Source organism: Lathyrus oleraceus, chromosome 6 (assembly GCF_024323335.1).
Source record: "Lathyrus oleraceus cultivar Zhongwan6 chromosome 6, CAAS_Psat_ZW6_1.0, whole genome shotgun sequence".
NCBI classification, from domain to species: Eukaryota; Viridiplantae; Streptophyta; class Magnoliopsida; order Fabales; family Fabaceae; genus Lathyrus; species Lathyrus oleraceus.
Window position 1 is genome coordinate 349,040,539 of NC_066584.1, and position 21,644 is coordinate 349,062,182.

At 37.7% G+C, this 21,644-nt stretch overlaps 1 protein-coding gene and 1 non-coding gene across 2 annotated transcripts; both read left to right on the top strand.

Annotated features, from left to right (window-relative positions):
• The first annotated feature begins 7,689 nt into the window (after nucleotides 1-7,689).
• LOC127099803 (small nucleolar RNA R71) lies at nucleotides 7,690-7,796 on the top strand. The gene has a single exon (XR_007794271.1). It is a non-coding gene; the product is annotated as a small nucleolar RNA R71 (small nucleolar RNA).
• Nucleotides 7,797-14,565: 6,769 nt separating this feature from the next.
• Nucleotides 14,566-17,113, top strand: LOC127096712 (pentatricopeptide repeat-containing protein At3g16610). Its single transcript, XM_051035266.1, has one exon. It carries the CDS (start codon nucleotides 14,649-14,651, stop codon nucleotides 16,830-16,832), a length of 2,184 nt encoding a protein of 727 aa, XP_050891223.1. The 5' UTR covers nucleotides 14,566-14,648; the 3' UTR covers nucleotides 16,833-17,113.
• The last annotated feature ends 4,531 nt before the right edge of the window (nucleotides 17,114-21,644 follow it).

Consider the following 21,644-nt stretch of genomic DNA (forward strand, 5'->3'; position numbering starts at 1 on the left):
CAAAAGTTAGGTCTTAGTGGATTTCAAAATAGTCAAATGATTTGCCTGATCAACTTCTCAAAGCCAAACTTCAAATATTGATGAATGAATGATTGAGGACACTCACATAGGCTCATATATGCATAAAATGATGAACTAAAGAACTTCCCTTGATTGCATTTGATCATAGTTTGAGGTTGATTCATGAGCAAGGCACAGTCAATACACAATTGAATTAGGGTTTCCTTAGGAAACAATCCTCAAGCCCTTTGGTTTATCTTGATCAAATTGACAAATTGAGATACTTGGGAGGCATATATGATGATTAAGATATTTGTGAACCATTATCAACATGCTTTCATCTTCATCTGGTCATTTCAATGAGCATGGGGGCCTCATAGGAACCTTGGCTCACATGACTGCTTGAGCTTCAAAAAGAAAAGAGTTAGTGACATATTATTGTGCTTTTGGTTAGTAAACAAAGTAGGAAAAGCAATAATATATAATTCAAGCATGCTTGGTGGTCTCAAACTAACTCACACAAGTCCCAACCCAAGGGTAAAGGAACCAAGATGCTATGATCCTTGAGGCAAATGCAATGAGCAATGTTATGATGCCATGAGGGATCTTAGGGTCAAAATTAGGGTCTTACACTTTCAATAATCTTTCTCTGCCTATCCCCCGGTTTCCCATCGCGAAGAATATATCCGTTGAACTCCATTGTTTTGCTCTTTGAATGTGTTGAAGAAGATGAAGATGGGTTTATATATATATGGTGGTAAAAGTGATATTTTTATGGATATTGATGGATGAAAGTTAGAAAGGTAAATTGTATGGTGGGAAGATGATAAATGTAGGAGCTTTTATGGGGTTCAAGGGAGTTTTTGGAAGAGGAAAAAATGGGTTTTGGAAGTTTGAAGGACCAAAAAATGGTTAATTATGTGAATCTGCCCCCGAGTATACCAGACGCCGTGGCGGGCGCCACAGGGTCTATGGCAGGCGCCACAAGAGCAAACTGAGTTGGGTCGAAATTTGGAGATTTTGGTATGGGCTTCTCCATGCTCTTTTTGGTCTGGGGGTCCGGATAGCATTTTCTTTGTTTTTCCTAATAGAATAAGGCTTGCACAATTTATGAAAATAAAATTTAAACATTAAACAAATAAATAAATAAATGAATAATACTATTAGACTATAAAATAAATATAAAGGAAATAAACACACACATAAAATATATATATATATATATATATATATATATATATATATATATATATATATATATATATATATATATATATATATATATATATATATATATATATATATATATATATATATATATATATATATATATATATATATATGGAAATATCAAAGTGCTAACATAGTTTGAAAATGTACCAAATGCGATAATATAAAATAAGTCTCGGAAATGAGAAAAATAATATAAGCATAGATAAGAAAAGGTAAACGAGACGGTAAGCTCAAATAGTAGGGGGCTCCTCTGCCTGACTGGATCCGCGAAGTATGGCTATCTCTTGACGAAGCTCTGCTATCTCTCGGTACACAAAATCATCCTCAGTACCATGTGTAAGATCGGATACCTCAATCTGTAAAGTAAGGTCAGCCACCTCCTGCCTAAGCTTGGAAATCTCTCTGCGACACTCGGCAATCTGCGTGCGGACAACTGGGGGCTGCAAAGATAAATTATTAGAGAGCACAGTAATCCTGGGTGAAAGCGGCGTATGAGTATAATCAGCAATAGGAGGGGGTCTAGGATCCTCAACAGTCTCTCCATGACCTTCCAAAGCATAGCTCCAGTTGGTTGGGTCATGAACACTGGTCATCATCAGGTCTAGCAATGTAAAGTAGTGTATCGTCTCGCTATCAATCAACAACCTGAATTGTCTGGGATTGAAATATGCTCTCCTCATCAATCCTCTGTCCAAGAAGAAATCAATATCCATAGTAGTATAGCCACAGAAAGTCTTGAGATGGAGCAGCTTGCGGGACAAGCCTAAGGCAGTGGCAATCTGCGTGACAATCCCTCCTACATATATAATTCCCTCGGATGATCTGGAGACATAGCTAAGGCCACACAGTAGAAAATTCCCACATGCCACAGGGCGTGACTGGGATGCACAGAATAACAAAAATATCTCCTCCTCACTCAGCAGAGTCTTAGCATCTGGTCTTCCAAGAAAAGACTGCGCCAGTATCATCTAGAAATACCTCATAGCAGGGTTGTGGATAACCTGGGACAACTGAGTGGAAGGATCCTGACTCCCTCCACCAGAGATATCGCTCCAGAATTTCTCCACTTCCCTACTCAGAAAGTATCCCATCGGTGTCTCAGGGATAGCGTCGGGAGTTGTCTGAAAACCTAACAAGTCACCGAACTCCTTATGGCTGAAAGAGTACTCAGTCCCGAATAACCTGAAAACAATATGTCCATCTGGTCCGGAGTAAGGATCATAAGCAAACGAGCTAAGGAACTCTAAAGTCAGGTTCCTATAGGTGTTGTTCAAGTTATCAGCGAATTCATCCTATTGGAGTTGGTGGCACAGGAATCTGATGCTCGGCTCAATGCCTAGGGCGTCCATGCAATCCTAGTTCGGATAGCGTGTATGTGCCATATGGCGCTGGTAGAGAACTATGTAACGCTCCCTCTGGGCGTCATCTCTGAAAAACCACGTGCATGTCATCAAAGTTTTGCATCCTGCAAAGGTTAGGGAAAAGGATCCTGAAAACACAAACATTGCAAATGATATTTAGTCCTGACAAGAATATGATTAAAAATAAAATAAAGTAAATAAATGCAGAAAAAGTAAAATAAGATAAGAAAACTGTGGGTTGCCTCCCAAGCAGCGCTTGTTTAACGTCGTTAGCTTGATGATCGGAACTTATATATCTGTCGTAGGAATTGGTGGATCTATCAGAGTGTGGCTGGAGTAGTCTGTTGAAATGTCTCCTCCTTCATAGAGCTTCAGTCTTTGCCCATTTACAATGAATGAACTACAGGTTTCGTTCTTGATTTCTACAGCTCCGGATCTCAGAATCTTAGATACTTTGAAAGGGCCAGTCCATCTTGAACGCAGCTTCCCAGGGAAAAGTCGTAACCTAGAATTGAACAGGAGAACAGGGTCGCCTGTATTGAAATCTTTTTTCACAATTCTTTTGTCATGCCAAGCTTTGGTTCTTTCTTTGTATATTATGGCATTCTCGTAGGCAGATTGCCTGAGTTCTTCCAGTTTGTGGATGTCAAGGATACGTTTTTCACCAGCGGTCTAGTAATCTAAATTCAAAGTTTTAATGGCCCAATAAGCCTTATGCTCTAATTCAAAAGGTAAATGTCAGGATTTTCCATAGACTAGTTGGTAGGGAGTTGTTCCTATGGGGTTTTTGAAAACGGTTCTGTAGGCCCATAATGCTTCTTGGAGCTTCTGAGACCAGTCTTTTCTAGATATAGAAACAGTTTTTTCTAGAATTTGTTTTATCTCCCTATTGGATACTTCTACTTGGCCACTAGTCTGTGGGTGGGATGGTGTTGCTACTCTATGCCTAACTCCATATTTGCTTAAAAGCTTATCAAATATTCTCGATATGAAGTGCGATCCTCCATCGCTTATGACTAAACAGGGTGTTCCAAATCTAGGGAATATATAGTTTTTAAATAACTTGATCACCACTCTAGTGTCGTTTGTGGGTGCAATTATAGCTTCAATCCACTTAGACACGTAGTCCACAACTACTAAGATATACTTGTTTCCTAGGGATGGTGGGAAAGGTCTCATGAAATCTATACCCCAAACGTCGAAGAGTTCTAATTCTTGAATGTTTCTTAGAGGCATTTCGTCATGTCTTGAAATATTTCTCGTGCGTTGGCATCTGTCACATTTGATAATGCAAGCATGGACATCGCGCCACATGGTAGGCCAGAACAGGCCAGCTTGAAGAATCTTGACGTATGTATTAGAGGTGTTCGCATTCCACCATAGGGTGCAGAGTGACAATGCTCAATTATACTTTTTACCTCCTCTTCTGGAACGCAACGGTGGAAAATTTCGTCTTTACCCCTTTTGAAAAGGAGCGGTTCGTCCCAATAAAAGTTTCTTACATCGTTAAAGAACTTCTTCTTCCGGTGGTAGTCAAGATCAGGGGGTATGATATCAGCAGCTAGATAATTAACAAAGTTTGTATACCATGGCACGTTACTTACAGCTAAGGATTTTTGGAAGTGCTCATGAGGGCCTAGGCTATCGTCTTCAATGGCTTCTAGTTTAGCCATCAGTCTATCATAGGCAAAATCATCATTTATGGGTACGAAGTCTGGTTTCAAGTGTTCTAGCCTAGAAAGGTGATCAGCTACTACATTTTCAGTGCCTTTTTTTATCTCGGATATCGAAATCAAACTCTTGTAGTAACAGAATCCATCGGAGTAACCTGGGCTTGGCATCTTTTTTACTTAATAGGTAACGAATGGCAGCATGATCGGTGTAAACTATAATTTTGGCTCCTACTAGATAAGATTTGAATTTGTCTATAGGAAAAATTATAGCTAGTAGTTCTTTTTCAGTTGTTGCGTAGTTAAGTTGGGCGACGTCTAGGGTTCTACTAGTATAATAAATCACATGTAATTTTTTATCTTTCCTTTGTCCTAGAACGGCTCCAACGGCCTAATCACTAGCGTTACACATTATCTCAAAAGGTTCTGACCAATCACGGGGTTGCATAATGGGTGCTGAAATCAACGCTTGCTTTAAAAGATTAAATGCTTCATTATATTTTTCATCGAAAATGAATTCAGCATCTTTCATTAGAAGGCTAGTTAAAGGTTTAGTTATTTTAGAGAAGTCTTTGATAAAACGCCGATAGAATCCAGCATGTCCAAGGAAACTTCGGACTTCTCTGATAGTCTTGGGTGGTTTTAGATTCTCTATGACCTCTATCTTAGCTCTATCTACCTCAATACCTTTTTCGGAGACTATATGTCCTAAAACAATCCCTTCGGTGACCATGAAATGACATTTTTCCCAGTTTAGCACCAGGTTCACCTCCTCGCATCTCTCCAGGACTTTCTCAAGGTTAGCAAGACAATTTTGGAAATTGAATCCGCAAACCGAGAAATCATCCATAAATACCTCCATGATACTATCCAGGTAGTCTGCAAAGATTGACATCATGCAACATTAGAAAGTAGTTGGGGCATTACAGAGTCCGAATGGCATTTGTCTGTAGGCAAAAGTTCCATAAGGGCATGTAAAGGTAGTTTTCTCTTGATCTTCGGGGTGGATAGGTATTTGGAAGAATTCAGATTATCCATCTAGATAGAAGAAGTAAGAGTGTCTGGTTAGACGCTCCAACATCTGGTCTATAAATGGTAAAGGGAAATGATCCTTCCTGGTTGCTTTATTTAACTTTCTGTAGTCTATGCACATCCGTCATCCTCCTTCTATCCGTTTTGCTATATGTTCGCCTTTATCGTTTAGCACTACTGTGATGCCTCCCTTTTTAGGTACTACATGCACAGGGCTCACCCATTTACTATCTGAGATCTGATAGATTATACCTGCCTCAAGTAACTTAAGAACTTCTCTTTTAACAACATCACTCATTATAGGGTTTATTCTTCTCTGATGTTCTCTGGAGGGCTTTGAATCTTCTTCGAGCAAAATCCGATGCATGCATACGGATGGGCTTATACCTTTCAGATCAGAGATATTATATCCTAAGGCTGAGGGATATCTTTGTAAAACATCTAAGAGTTTGTCTGTTTCCTCTTGGCTTAGGGTAGCACTGACTATAACTGGACGGTTCATCTCTTCATCAAGAAACTCATATCTCAGGTTCTTAGGCAGTTCCTTAAGTTCTAAGGTTGGTTTCTTAGGGCATGGCATAGGATCTGGGGTAAGGGATAAACATTCGTAAAGGTTATCATCGATGTAGGGCTTCCTAAAGTTATCATCTTCCAGTATGAGGGTTGATGGCAACTTAATTGTTTTTATGATTTTTTCTTGTTCTATTTCCCTAACGCATTCATCAATGATATCTATGGCATAACACGCGTCTCCCATCACAGGTACCATAAGAAATTTGGAAAGTATAAATTCTATCTTCTCGTCACCTACCTCAAAGGTCAACTTTCCTCTCTTGACATCTATTATGGCTCCTGCAATTGATAAGAATGGTCTACCTAGAAGGACTGGTATATCCTCATCCTCTTTAATGTCCATGACAACAAAATCAGTAGGGATAAATAATTGACCTATCCTAACAGGGACATCTTCTAATATGCCTATCAGATACTTAACAGATCTATCGGCTAGTTGAAGTGACATCTTAGTAGGTTGTAATTCTCCTAAGTTTAACCTCTCACAAACTTTTAAAGGAATTAAGCTCACACTAGCTCCTAAGTCTAGAAAAGCTTTTTTGATGACATGACTTCCCAAAATACAAGGAATGGAGAAATTTCCAGGATCTTTATCTTTTTTGGCTAACTTATTCTCGGAAATAGAATTGCATTCCAAGGGCTTCGGATCGTCGAGTCTACGTTTGTTGGTAAGGATGTCTTTGAGAAACTTTGCATAAGAAGGTGTTTGGGTGATGGCTTCTGTGAAAGGGATTTCTACGTGAAGTTTTTCTATAACCTTAATGAATTTCTGATACTGGTTATTGATCTGGGTCTGTTTTAGTCTTTGCGGATATGGTATCGGTGGTTTGTATGGCGGGGGTGGTACATAAGTTTTGTCTTTAGGTTCTTCTCCTTTTTCTTAACTTTCCTGTTTTTCAGATTCCTCTGGTTCCTTCACTTTGTCCGTGGGTTCGGTATATTCCTTAGAAGTTTTGGGTTCACTCAATCCTGGGTTAAATGGTTCATCATAAGCAGTCCCACTTCGTAGGGTAATGGCATTGGCTTGTCCTCTCGGATTCTGTTGAGGTTGTCCAGGGAACTGTCCTCCAGGTGTAGTCTGGGGGGTTTGGTTTAAGGCTACCCAAGAGATCTGGGTTTCAAGCATCTTATTATGAGTAACTATTTGGTCAACCTTGGTTCCTAACTGGGTAATCAGTTCGTTAACGTGAATGTTCTGGTTCATGAACTCTTTGTTTTGTTGGGTTTGAGCAGTGATAAAATTTTCCATAATTTTCTCAAGGCTCGGCTTTGGTGGCACAGGTTGCATAGGTTGATTTGGTCTTGGGGCTTGGTAACCTGGTTGTCTCGGAGGTGCGGTATTTTGGATAGGGTTATTATTCTTATAGGAGAAGTTCGGGTGATTCCTCCATCCAGGGTTGTAGGTATTCGAATATGGGTTCCCTTGGGCGTAGTTCACTTGCTCCGAGTTGGTTTCGTTTAAGAGACTGCATTCTGCAGATTGGTGTCCTTTGGTTCCACATATCTCACAATTCGACGAGACTGCGATTGCAGTATTCAGGTTTGTACACATATGCTCAACCTTGAGGGCTAACGCATCCATTTTAGCTTGCATCATGTCTATAGAGCTTAACTCATATACTCCTCCTTGGGCTTCCTTCTTTTCAACTGTCGCTCGTTCAACTTCCCATGATTGATGGTTTTAAGTCATATCTTCGATAAGGGCACTAGCTTCAGGGTAAGGTTTGTTCATCAGCACGCCGCCTGCGGCAGCGTTGATGGTCATCTTAGTGTTATAGTGAAGTCCATTATAGAAGGTCTGAATGATTAACCAATTTTCTAAACCATGATGCGGGCATGATCTTAACAGCTCTTTATATCTCTCCCAAGCTTCGAACAACGATTCTTCTTGATTCTGGGTAAATCTGGTTATTTGGTTTCGAAGAACGGCGGTCTTACTCGGGGGAAAGTATCTAGCAAGGAATACTTTTCTAAGGTTTTCCCAAGTTGTTATGGAATTGGGTGGAAGGGAATCTAACCATGATAGGGCTTTATCTCTGAGGGAGAAAGGGAATAATCTTAAACGAATTGCCTCAGGAGAAGCTCCATTGGTTTTAAAAGTGTCTGCTAATTGGAGAAAGATTTTTAAATATTGGTTCGGGTTCTCAGTAGCAAGACCTGTGAATTGTCTCTGTTGCACTAGTTGCAACAGGGAAGGTTTAAGTTCGAAATTATTAGCTGGGATGTTTGGGTTTACTATACTAGAACTAGGTTCTTCGTTGGATGGTTGGGAGAAATCCTTAAGAGGTCTTTGATTTTGATCTTCGGCCATAGCTCTCCCAATTCTATGGAAAAATAAACATGCGCGAGCGTAACGTTCAGGTTCCTCCAGAGGATCTACTAAGCTTTCGGTGCTATGAGTCATTCGCATTGACCGGTAGGTAACAACCTAAGTCTAAACGATATAACAACAGGGTACGAAATTTGACGAAATTGGTCCCCGGCAACGGTGCCAAAAACTTGATGCGTGTTTTTCGCAAGTAAACGAACGCGTCAGAGAAATATAAAAGATTGTCGAATCCACAGAGACCAAATGTCAATCTATCGTTATCTATTGTTACGGTGTTTATCTAAGGTAATCGAAACAGGGTTTTTAAGAGTGCACAATGAAAAATAAAGTATTAAATTAAATTCAATTAATGAAGACAGGTTCGAATGTAATTCACATAATCAATTAATAATCCAAGTACTTGTTAATAGAATTACTTATGGGCAACGTTTCCTACTTTGAAAAGAACCAATTTAACGGGGACTGTCGCTTTCGCGTATTCAGAACCAAGTTGTACTCCCTAATCAAACCCTCTTATTGTCACTTATAAAAAGGCGCGCATTGCGTTAGAGTAGTAAATTTATTTTTAAGAAATATAGTGTCTTGACTAAGTTGAAAAGTATTTTGACCTGGATTTCTTAACCAAAAGAGGTTCTCACGAACCAGACTCTAAACTTATAAACGCGTCCGAAAATAGTTTTAAAATCACTTTTCTTTTTAAGTTAAAAACTCCTAATAAACTAAACAAAGCGCTTTCGCTGTATTTGAAATAGTTAAAAACAACTAAGTCTAAACAGACGTCGGACAGCTTTCGATCTTACCCAACGGAAATTAAGTGCAGAAAAACTTAAGTTGAAAGTCAAAATAGCCCTTAAGTGTTTCTACGAACAATTGTACGGATTATCAGTTCAATTACGATCCTTACATTCTAACCTTTATAGGTTTAGCCAAACATGGTAAAGTAAAAATGCATTTTAATTTTTATCATAAAAACGGATTAATAAAAGACGTTAAAAAGAAAGGTAATAAGTGCGAGTGCAGGAAAGTAAATAAAAGTAGTGCAGTGTGAGAAGTAAAAAAAATAAAGGCTGTGCAGGAAAGTAAACAAAATAAAGGCAGTGCGGGAAAGTAAAAAAAATAAAGGCAGTGCGGGAAAGTAAACAAAATAAAGGCAGTGCGGAAAGTAAACAAAATAAAGGCAGTGCGGGAAAGTAAAGTAGACAAAGGTAAAGCAATAAAACCTGCTCCAATTGGAGGGTTGAATAAAGTGAGAAACAGAAATGAAAATGGCGGCAGGATTAAACTTCCTTCCAAAGTTGCTCCAAACTCGATTACACAGTGTGGCAACACTCCGATGTGAAGCGATTACCATTTTTACACAATACTGATATATGCCTAGTTGTAACTAAGTTTGGATGCCTAAACAAGTGAAATCAAGGCTCTATTTATAGGAAAGAAAAAACAAGGAGATTACAAGGATGCCCCTAAGTTTGAAATTGAAAGGGAAACATTTTTGTTCTTGTGGCGCCCGCCACAACATCATGCCGCCCGCCATATGAGTAAAGTGCAGCGCCCAATTGGAGATCGTGGGAGGCGTGGCAGTTGAGGAGAGGCTGAGAATGGGACACGTCATGGCTGGAGCCATGGCGCCCGCCACAGTGGGAGCCACAAGTGTAAAATGCTGATTTTTTGGCTTTTTAGCTCATTTTCGCTCCTTTTCTCGATCGGGGCTCCGATTAGACTGGAAACCTGAAAACAAAGAAAAACATAGTAATAACATAACAAAATAACAGTAAAACAACTAAAATGCATGTGAAATCGGAGTCGAAAATACGGTGAATTTCAGTGTCATCACTCCAGTCCACCCGGCCAAGGTGATTTCGCCTTTAAAAAAGACTTAATCCACTAATCTTGAAAGATTACACAACCAATCGTCTAAGAGAATAATATCTCATCCCTCTCAAGTATTCAGACTACGCAGAGTCACTTGAGGAAGTAGTTCAAGCAAGAGTATAAATTGTAATGTAAAGTGCTTCTAACAAACAAGCAAGAATTACAGAGTTGTAAGAACAATAGCTTTTCACGTAAGAGCAGCAGCTCGTGAAAGATGAGAGAGAACGAATGAAATTTCTTGTGTGTCTCAGGTGTTTTCTCTTGTGAAGTATTTCGTCCTTTATATAGTCGTTGTGAAGGACCGTTGGAATGATGACAGAATCTTGGTCATTGAAGAAATTTTAATGTCATTACTCTCCTTGTTTCTTTCTAAAACAGTTTTGAGAGCCTCATTATTTCCTTCTTGAAATAGTTTCTTTCCAAATACAGATTTCATTTCGGTTACACATTCTGAGCTGGTGAGTCTACGTCAGAGTCTTGATAGATCAGAGTTTGCCTTCAGAGGATAAATATGTCTAACTGTATCAAAGTTTCTGAATGCTCTAGACTTCTTCAGATTCAGAGTCTAGATTCAGTATTCTTTTATCAGAGTCTGACTTCTTTATGTTGCACTGGGTATCTGCGTTGATCAGAATCAGAGTCTTCTGGACACATTCTTTCTGAGTAGCATCTGATAATAGAATATTTTCTATCTGATGTAATTTTCTATCTGATGTTTGATCAGAGTCCTGCATACTAAGAAAAAATCTTGTTAGAGTACCATTTTTGTTTCATCCTTTGTTATCATCAAAATCTTAGAGAGATGTTGTAGAACCAACTTTGTTCTTACAATGTGAAGATCATGGGGATCCATATATGATGTACAGAACCAATGTAAACCATCTCTTGATTGATCTCCTTGCCTTGAGGGTCTTAAACCCTAGATATGAGCTTGATAGAGCATGGGTGAACACACACATTACCTACAAAAATACATAGACATATTTTTGGTATTTTGGTTAGTAAATAATGAAAAACAAAGTATGATACAATCAAATATGCTTGGTGACCTCTCCCAATACAAACCCAATGAATAAGGGGTAAGGAGGATACCAAGGTGTGATCCTAAAGCCAATGCAAATGATGAGATAGCATGAGGGATCTTAGGGTCAAAATTGGGGTTTTACAGGAAGTTACTAGAGACGTGGGTTGACAGGCTCCAACACATGGCGTATCATGAATGGGTCACAACCTCCTAGAAGTTATTTTTTATTACTATTTAAGTAGATGTGATTTTCATTTCTAAGGGTGGCATTTGGAACATTGCAATAGGAAAACACTTGAAGTATCAAGCATCTAAGAGAAAAGAGTTAACTTCCTATAAAATGTACACTTGCTTCCACATTTATTTTCAAACCATTTAACTTATTAAGTTGTTTCACTTGTTTTGTTCATTTACACCTTTATCTTGCTTTTAGCTTTCTACTTTTGCTGCACTTTTTATATTAAACATTTTACTTATTGTTCTATTGTTCTAAACACTTTAGCAACAAACACGCCATATACTTAACACATATTAGTCTAGGACTTTGTAGTCGGTCCTGCAAGTAAACCTCGATAGGAAGACTAGAGATTGTTGCGTTAACAATGGCATAAACACATGAACCACCCTTGAATTAATGAACCACACTTGCATATTTCTTAACCAAAATGACCTTTGTTTTTATAATGAATTGAGGCATGATCACCTATATTAACAAAGGAACAAACAAGTACCATCTCTTATTGATGCTTTGGTTAGTTAATGAGTAAATCAAAGTGAAAAAAAACCCTAATATTATGACCAAACAAAGAATGTGGACATGCATGTGAGCCAATGACCAAATGCAAAATGTCATGCTAAAGTTATGATGATGTATGATATGATTCCATGTATGCCAATGAAAATAAGCAAAAGGTAGGAAATGGAGGGTAAATTTTGGGGTATGACAACCTCTTCTCTATATCTTCAAGAGACAGGGGAGGTATCCTAGAATGATAATAAGGGATAGGCTGGTGGAAATTCACCTTAGACCAATACTTCTGAAAACCTCCTCTACAACAGCAAGCATATCCCATTAGGGCCAAAGACGAATAGAAGGCCAAATGAGCCTCAGAGGTGACAAGTTTCACCAACACGAAACGCTCCAAGAAGTTACCCCAATTAGAAGAAAAATGATCGAACCAAGGTACCCAAGGGAAAAGAAAAAAGGTTGAAAAAGAGCTCCAGAGAAGGTTTCCAGGATTTATGCTCAACATAAAATTGGAACGCCTTCATGAAAGCTTGCACTCCGGGATGAAGCTGCGGGTGAACCACATTCAAATTGTCCATAGTGGCCACCTCAAAATCAAATAGGGGAAAACGTATCCATAAACTGGTGAAGATGCATTTATACAGAGGAACCGAACAACCCTCAAAAGAATTACATGTCCTCTCATCCAGACCTATTAGGAGAATCGACCAATCTGAGGGGTTGCCAATTGTGATGCCAGCTTTTGTGACAACCTCCACAATGTTCAAGACAAAAGGAATCCCAACTATTTAAGCGGCTACCCAATGATATATGTGAGTGTTATACGACTCAACTAATTGAATGCCTTTATGGGCTAATACGTCAGCTCTATGATGGTCACCTGGGTTGATCTAGGATACAACATCATACTGCCTCAGGAACTCCAAGTGATGAGCAATTTCAGCATCGCTAGGTTCCTGACCAATCACCTTTCGATATGTTTTAACGAAGTTGCTAGTGCTTTCGCTCTTTTGAAGGACAACTTCTATTTCCGCCTCAGTCGAGACAGAAGGAGGCATCGGTTTCTCGACAAGAATTTCACCCTTGTTAGACTTTTCTGAAAAGAGAACCTCTGAATAATCCCTAGAAAGAATCTCGTTTAAAAGAGATCCTATAGACTATCCTTTCATTTATGAATCATCACTTAAGAGGATGACAATTTAAAATCCCCACTTACAGAAGGAATATAATTTGAATTAGACTCCATTCCCCTTTTAGAGGATGGAGAAGCATTACCCTCCAAATCACTTTCAACGGTAGTAGGGTTATCGTTCATAGTAGCGAAAATATAGTAAAATACTGGAATGAAAAGCTGAAGGAAGAAAGGAACCTCGAAATGTAAGTTTGAAGGTGATCAAGCAAGGGGGGATCGAAGAGTCAAAGCTTTAAAGCTTTGAAATTTTGAATGTGTAACGATAGTTACTCCTGAAGAAAACGCTCTCAAAGAATAGGAAAAGGTTCAAGAAGACAGTGGAAATTCAATCTAAAAGTGGGTGAACAATTTTCCCCACATTTTCTCTATATCCTTATAAGCAAAGGAAATCGAACGGATCAGATTGAAAGCCAAAAGCAAGTATAGATCAACGGTCAGATTTCTCCTTGGAAACACACCCAAACTCAAGTGAACTCGAGTGCACAGTAAGTTGCATCATGCCATCCCGCACCTTTTTAGGTCACATGTTAAAAGAAAAACGAAAAAATACTTCAATGATGGGACTGCATTTAATGCCTTCCCTACTTTACTTTGGCACCAAAGAAGTGCATGACAACCGACGACTGGACAACTATTTTCAAAAGTCAGTCACGACTACTAAAAGACTCCCCGTCACATATAATGTCCGACAAGTCTAATGGGCAATTGTTCCATGTCGGCCAAAGGCCCCGGGACCCACTACTCCACGTTGGCCATAAGGCGAATAACACGAGGCCTACTTATTCTACCTGCTCCATCAAGCCCGAGGTATAAATATCTTCATAAAAGGTTTTCAGATACACAATCTCTAATCTCCATTTCCATTACAGTTATGTCAAACCCTAAACTGACTTAGATGTTGGAGTGTTAACCATGCAAGTACCCCCTAGATCTACCGTATAAAAGATTAGCAACGTCAATTCAAAATCGACGCCAATTAACAATGTCTATTCAAGATCAACACTCTCAATCCAAGGAGCACTCTGATCACAATCTTCAATCCACGATGACGCGTCACAAAATCATCGACGAAGCTTCATTCCACCATTACTTTCATGATTTCCACCATTTATAATTCCGCATCAGAACCAAAAATTTTAAATACTTATCTTAGTAATAATCTGACAGCACTATCTAATAATTTTAATATTTAGTACTTTTTCTTCCTTTAATTTAATTTATGTTTTGATGTTCACATAATTAATATTTGTTCCTTTTAGATCCTTTAATTGTACTCTCTTGGTCAATTTAATCCACTCCATTTATTTTTAACACTAAATATTTAAGGTGAAACAATATTTTGAGTGTCCATAGTACACCTATTTTTTTAAGTTAACCATTGAATCTTTTTAATAAAACTTGCATAGTTGAATCGCGTAGGAATGTTGAATCTAAAACTAAATTATCAACTAAAAAAAATCGATTTTCATCATTATTAAATTACTTTTGATGAATATGAGAAAAATATATGTTATAATAATTATTATTAATTATTTGAGAGAGCATTTTCGATTGTTGATTTTGTTGAAGCATCTTGTTGAACCTTCTAATAACGCCAGGTTCATCCCATTGCCGATGATATCCTCCTTGTTTCGCAACACTAATGTCAATGCTTACCTTATCGCATTCACACGTCAAAAACACTCCTCCTTGTTTCATCACCTCAAATCTCCACCCAATCTTCTCCAAACCAAAACCTTACACGCTCTTCTTCTCCTCCTCGGTTTCTTTCAACCATCTTCTCCTCCTAATTCCCTTCCTTCACACATCACCAATCTCTATGTCAACTTCGGTTCCTTCCATTACGCTTTTCTCTCATTCACTCAACTCCCCCACAAGTCCAACCTTGCTTGGAATTCCATTCTCCGAGCTCTTATCGGTTCTAGCCACTTCACCATAGCCATTCAGTTCTATCACTCCATGCTCAGACATGGTGTCACCCCTGATAATTACACGTACCCACTTGTCCTTAAAGCTTGTTCTTCTTTACATGCTCTTCAAATTGGAAGATGGGTTCATCGTACCATCCTCTGCAGTTTAGAAAAGCCTAATCTTTTTGTTCAGTGCGCTTTGGTTGATATGTTTGTTAAATGTGGAAGCTTGGAAGATGCGCGTAAAGTGTTTGATGAAATGCCGGTGAGAGACTTGGCTTCTTGGACTGCGTTGATTTGTGGAACTGTGCGGAATGGTGAGTGGCTTGAAGGGCTTTTGTTGTTTAGAAAGATGAGATTGGAAGGTCTGAAGCCTGATTCGGTTATTGTGGCGTCTGTGTTACCTGTTTCTGGCAGATTAATGGATGGTTTGAAATTGGGGATGGTGCTGCAAGGATGTGGTTTGCGAAGTGGCTTTGACAGTGATTTGTATGTCTCTAATGCTATCATTGACATGTATTGTAAATGTGGTTATCCACTTGAGGCTTGTCGTGTATTTAGTTATATGGTTTGTAGGGATACTGTTTCTTGGAGTACCTTGATTTCTGGTTACTCACAAAATGGCATGTACCGAGATAGCTTTGAACTGTATGTTAGAATGGTGAATATGGGTTTAACAACAAATGAGATTGTTGTTACTAGTGTTCTTCCTGCTTTGGGAAAACTCAAGTTGTTGAAACAGGGGAAGGAGATGCATAACTTTGTTCTTAAAGAAGGACTTTTAACGGATGTAGTTGTAGGAAGCGCGTTGATTGATATGTATGCTAACTGTGGATCAATCAGGGAAGCGAAGTCAATATTTGAATGCATGTCAGATAAGGATATCATGTTATGGAATTCACTAATTGTTGGGTATAATCTATTTGGTGATTTTCAGTCAGCATTTTTTACCGTAAGAGAAATTTGGGTAGCTGAACATAGGCCAAATTATATAACTTTAGTGAGTGTTCTTCCTATATGCACTCAATTAGGAGCTCTTAGACAGGGAAAGGAAATCCATGGTTATGCAACCAAAAGTGGTCTGGGATTAAATCTTTCTGTTGGAAATTCTCTAATAGATATGTACAGCAAATGCGGATTTTTAGAACTCGGAGAGAAGGTCTTTAACCAAATGATGGTAAAGAATGTAATAACATATAACACTATGATATCTGCTTGTGGAGCTCATGGCCTAGGAGAAAAGGGTTTGGCATTCTACGAGCAAATGAAGGAAGCAGGAATTAAACCAAATAAAGTCACTTTTATTTCACTGTTATCTGCGTGTAGTCATGCAGGTCTTGTTGAAAGAGGTTGGAAGTTATATAATTCAATGATTAATGATTATGGTATTAAGCCAGATATGGAACACTACTCGTGTATGGTGGATCTCATTGGAAGAACAGGAGATCTTGATGGTGCATACAAGTTCATTACAAGCATGCATGTGACCCCTGATGCCAATGTTTTGGGAAGCTTACTTGGTGCGTGTCGACTTCACAACAAAGTGGAGCTGGCTGAGCTCCTTGCAAAGCACATTTTCCAATTAAATACTAAAGATTCAGGCCACTATGTTCTTCTATCAAATTTATATGCCTCTGGGAAACGCTGGGAAGACATGTCAAAGGTGAGAAGCTTGATAAAGGATAAAGGGTTGGAGAAAAAACCAGGAAGTAGCTGGATTCAGGTGGGCCATTGCATTTTCGGCTTCCATGCTACGAGTATCTTTCATCCCGAACTTGCCAAGATTGAAGAAACTCTGGATAGCTTATTCTTGGTGATGAAAAGTGAGGACTGTATGCTGGATAATCTGGGATTTTGTTCTCATGTTAATGACCAAAATATAACTTAAAATGAAATCCTTAAATATTACCATTTTATAATATATGCTCTCGAGTGATATAAGTTAAAGTTGTCAAAAGAGTAGTACAAGTGCTCTCTAAAGCATGCAACATTGAACAGTCAGAACCTCGCTGCTCAAATTTATAAGCAAATCACACTATCTGAAAAAAAAAATTATTTCCTGTCCATTAACTTGTTTTCTTTATGTTTGTGGAAAATAAAAGGATGATAAATATATAACTAGTGATGAAGGGAAACCTTACTCGGCTCTTGGTTTGTTGCATTATTCAATTTGATGTTTCACTGAATGTTGAGAAGCTACAAATTGTTGCTTCAAAATGGACGCACATTAAATTTCAACAAGAAAACAAACATATTAAATTGGCTTAAATAGTTAAATCATCTTTGTCTATTTAAGTTAGATAGTTTTTATTCCATCCTTATATTTTTTTTAAATAATGTTGTGTTAAAATTGTCATTGAAGTTAAAATACACGGAAAAAAAACTTTTTATATGTGGGTTTTAACTTTAGAACAAATATCAAAAGAATTTTGATATTTAAAAATTATTTTAAAAAATTAAAATTAAAAGTTTGCTAAGAGACGATTTAACTATTTAAATTTATTAAATATATTATGTGATGTGATGCTTCTTACCACAGTAATGGTTCCATTAACTTTCATTGCATTTGATGAGAGAGAAAATAAATACATAGAGAAAAAAATGATGAGTGAGAGTATTTGTAATGAGAGATAGAGAAAAACTCAGATCCATATGGTCTCATGTTCTTTCTCTCCTTCCCTCTGTCTAGCTTCAGATTCCACCATTCAATTTTTTTAATATAATTTTTTAGATTTATTTTTTCTGAAATTTTGATATGCAGATAACAGATGTCGTATATGATGTCACGACACTAGGATCAGGACATTATCACAACACAAACAATTACATTGTTAAAGAAAATACACTATAATAGTATTAGTTTGAAGTTCTAAACAAGCTCTTATTTTACAAACTTCTCACATAATCAACCCTTGGAATTTATATCTAAAACTCTCCTATATATATGAGACTTTTCTCACTTTCCTTCAATCACATAATACTGATAACAACTTTCAACAATAAACAGAAAACACGCTTCCAATGAAACAAAATTCACTCTTGCTTAAAAGCTCATGATTGATTCACAATTACAATTCAAAAACTCAATCCAATTCAAACATCTAAGTAATACGAGAATGACTCACAAATAACAATGAACAAACTAAACCCCCATAGAGACTATCGCCTACGCAGCTTAGTTGTTTTCTTAAATTTATAATCGTCCTTTAAATAGCCCCAGAATAGCATGGGCTTCAGGCTAAATAATCAGCAGATCCAAATCAGACTACTGCACAATCTTCTGCCTAATCAAATGAAATTAAATCAAATCAAATCTGATGTCTTCTTAAATCTTTTGACATCCTTTATTAGGAAACAAGACAAAGCTTAAACTAGCATTTTCTTCTAAAACAAACTCTTATTGGACCACAGAATACGTGAATCAAATCTTCACTAATCTCATGCTAAAAAATAAATCTTCCAAGAATGTAAAACCACATCACCCCACGATGTCGTACAAGCATGTCAAGACATCTTGTCCAACATCTTTCTATTTCACTTGTTTTAACAAAATTTTGTCAATCACAATATAAACAACCTAACAATATCCCCATTTGACAAATTTTGGCTAAAACAACCTTTGCAAAACATATCTTGTAAAAATCAATAAACTCAAGATAACTTCTTCAAAGAAAAAACACAATAAACAAACTTGGAACTTCTCCAAGATACACCAAAGGCATACGCAGTAGAACAAGATAAAATCAGCCTCACAGAGAATGTCACATAGAGAAATAAACTCTCACAACACAAACTTTCTGCAGAGAAAAATAAAGTCTCCCATACAAGATGTCAAGATATTTGGTCTGACTTCACAACAACCAAACAGCACGCATGAATTATCACTAAGTAAGCATGTCATCATTAAGTTAGAAGAGAAAACACATATGCTCCCCTAAATAGCATAGTAGAGGAAAGAACTACTCCCTCTCCATTAGTACTCCCCCTCAAGGGGCAAAAGGCATAACGTGGCATAGGCAAAAGAGAGCAAAAAACCAAATAACAACACCATTACTCCCCTTTTTAGCCAAAAAAAATTGACAAACAACCACAGAAAAACTGAAAATAGAGGTAGCAGGGCATACGAATATTATGTTACAGACCATAAGCACTAAAAGCGCTCAAATATGCAAGGCATGGCCCACAAAAAAAATACAGAAGCACTAATCAAAATATATCAGATATCAGAATTGACATTTGTTTCTTCATCAATAGTAACATTTGCATCAGCATTCTCATCTTCCTCGTTTTCTTCTTCCACATCACCAGCCACATTACCATCAATACCCTCCTCAATTAAAGCTTTAATCATTCTTTCCAGCCTTATTTTCTTTACAATGCAAGTTTTGATGGTTTCACCCAAAGCCTTGCACGTATCTTTCAGTTCAGTAATTATTCCATCCTTTGAGGTTGAGCTGGCAGTTTCCTTACTAGATGTAATGACAATGTTTGGGACATGTGTCCCTGCAAACAACCTACAATGCAAGGATAAAGGAGATTCTCTCTTACTTGCTGCATCAGAACTAATCAAGATCCCATGGTGCTAACTCGGAATTATTCCACAAATTAAAGAGGGAAAGGCAATAGGAATTTTCACAACAAAAGTACTAGCATGCTTCAGGGTTTTCTCAAATACATAAGACCCAAAATCAAACTTGGTTTTGGTTCCAACAATGTAAATGAATTTACCCAAAATTGTAGCTATGGTTGAGGTATGATTTGTAGGAACCCAAATGGCAGCTCATATCCTATGAAGCACAACATACTTCAAACTCAACTTGCTAGCTGATAGTTTTCCCTTTCTTGGCCATTGTGACACCTGTTTGGCAGTGATTTCTTTGCAAACTGTGTTATTAGTTACTTCTACTTCATCATGCTCATCATAACACCTTCCCATAAACCTGCTAATCATCTTAGGAGAAAACTTCACACATACACCTTTTTGTACTTCTTACTCCTCTTATTTTCACAATCCCGTAGGAATGTTCACAATGAACTCCTTTACTAGCATTTCATAAGACTTACCAAACCCATCAACATTATTCATTAATCCTTCATTCTCAATAAGACTTACTACCTCCTTACATTCAAGAGAATCCTTCCCAAGTTCTCTTTCCAAATCCAGTCTTCTTTGGTAAACAAATTTCCATTTCTTAACATTCTCCACAGAGTGAAAAAAGATGTTGTCAATTGGAACTTCAAGTATATTGTCTGGAACCTTCTTCCCATAAGCTTTCTTCCTTGATGAAGGTACGATGTCTGGAATATCATGTTTGACATCAAAGTTTGAATCACTAGAACTAGAGGGGACTTACTTCCTCTTCATAGATCTTGTCTTGGTGGCAGGAGTTACAACTTTGCTCCACCATTTAGTAGGACCAACACTTGTACTTTTCTTGGGAGCCTTGGGAGGCTTACTTGTAGACTTAACAACTTTCCCCTTTCTACTCTTTAACCTCTTAGCTATCCCTGGAGTCAATCTCTTACCAATGGACTCATCATCAGAGTCCAAATCATCTTCATTTAACATGCATGTAGATTGACCCTTCTTCACACCAGAATTTTCTTCTTTGTCAGACATATCAACAAACATACTATCATAATCATCTTTCTCTTTAGATTTTTTAGGGGACTTAATTGAAACAGACTAACTATCAGACTTTCCATCATATTTTTTAAGTGAGGTTTCAATCAAATGGTCAGTTTGGGCCAAGGATGTAGTGACATCTGGCACAACAAAAGACTTAGGTTCAACACCCAAAATTTGAGAGATTAACACATGAATACTTTTATCAACAATGTCTTTATCAGCAACATTCATACTAGGTTGACCTAGGGTCTTATCAGATCTAGGTTTATATAGACTTACAGTACCAAAGTTAGATTTTTCAGATGATTCAACATTACCCACTACTTTTGGAACAATAGAACCTTTAGCAGATGCAACAACATCAGGTTCGACATCAATGGTTTTAATAGGACTAAGATATAAGTTATTCGTAGAGTGAGGTTTCTTGACAGCAATAAAGGGCTCAATATTCCTAATCTCGCTAGAAGGAATTTGAACCGACCCAGAGGGGTTGGAAGATTTACTTAAAATTGAAGGCTTATCCTTTTTAACAATAGGTGTTTTAGCCCTCCTTTTAGTAGGAACATGTCCTGGAACAAAGGAGAGGGGAACAACTTTTTAACACCATCAGATTTCTTCCTGGCTTCTGACCAAGACAACTTCTGATATTTCTTACCAGAAGCTGCTTTCAGAGTTTGTTGCTCTACCTCCATTTCAGAGTTTCTCTCAGTCATACACAACTCTTGTGCCTCTAGACTGCTTTGCAACTCTTCTATTCTCATGGTGCTAAGATCCTTATAATGTTCAATTTCTAGCACAATATAATCAAACTGGGGAGTAAGAGATCTAAGTACATTCTCAATGATACTTTCTTCAGAAAGAGTTTCTCCATACTACTTCATCTCATTTGTGATTAGAATCACTCTAGAGATGTAGTCGGGTACCTTCTTATTATTCTTCATGATGAGATTCTCATATTACTTACGTAGAGACTAGAGCTTTACCTTCTTCACTGATGTATCACCATCGTAGGACCGTACCAGTGTGTCCCACACAATCTTCGTCGTCGTTGAATCAACGATTTTATCAAAC

Bases quoted from the DNA above. Each gene is read 5' to 3' on its own strand.
- LOC127096712 (XM_051035266.1), top strand. From the start codon at position 14,649: ATGATATCCTCCTTGTTTCGCAACACTAATGTCAATGCTTACCTTATC.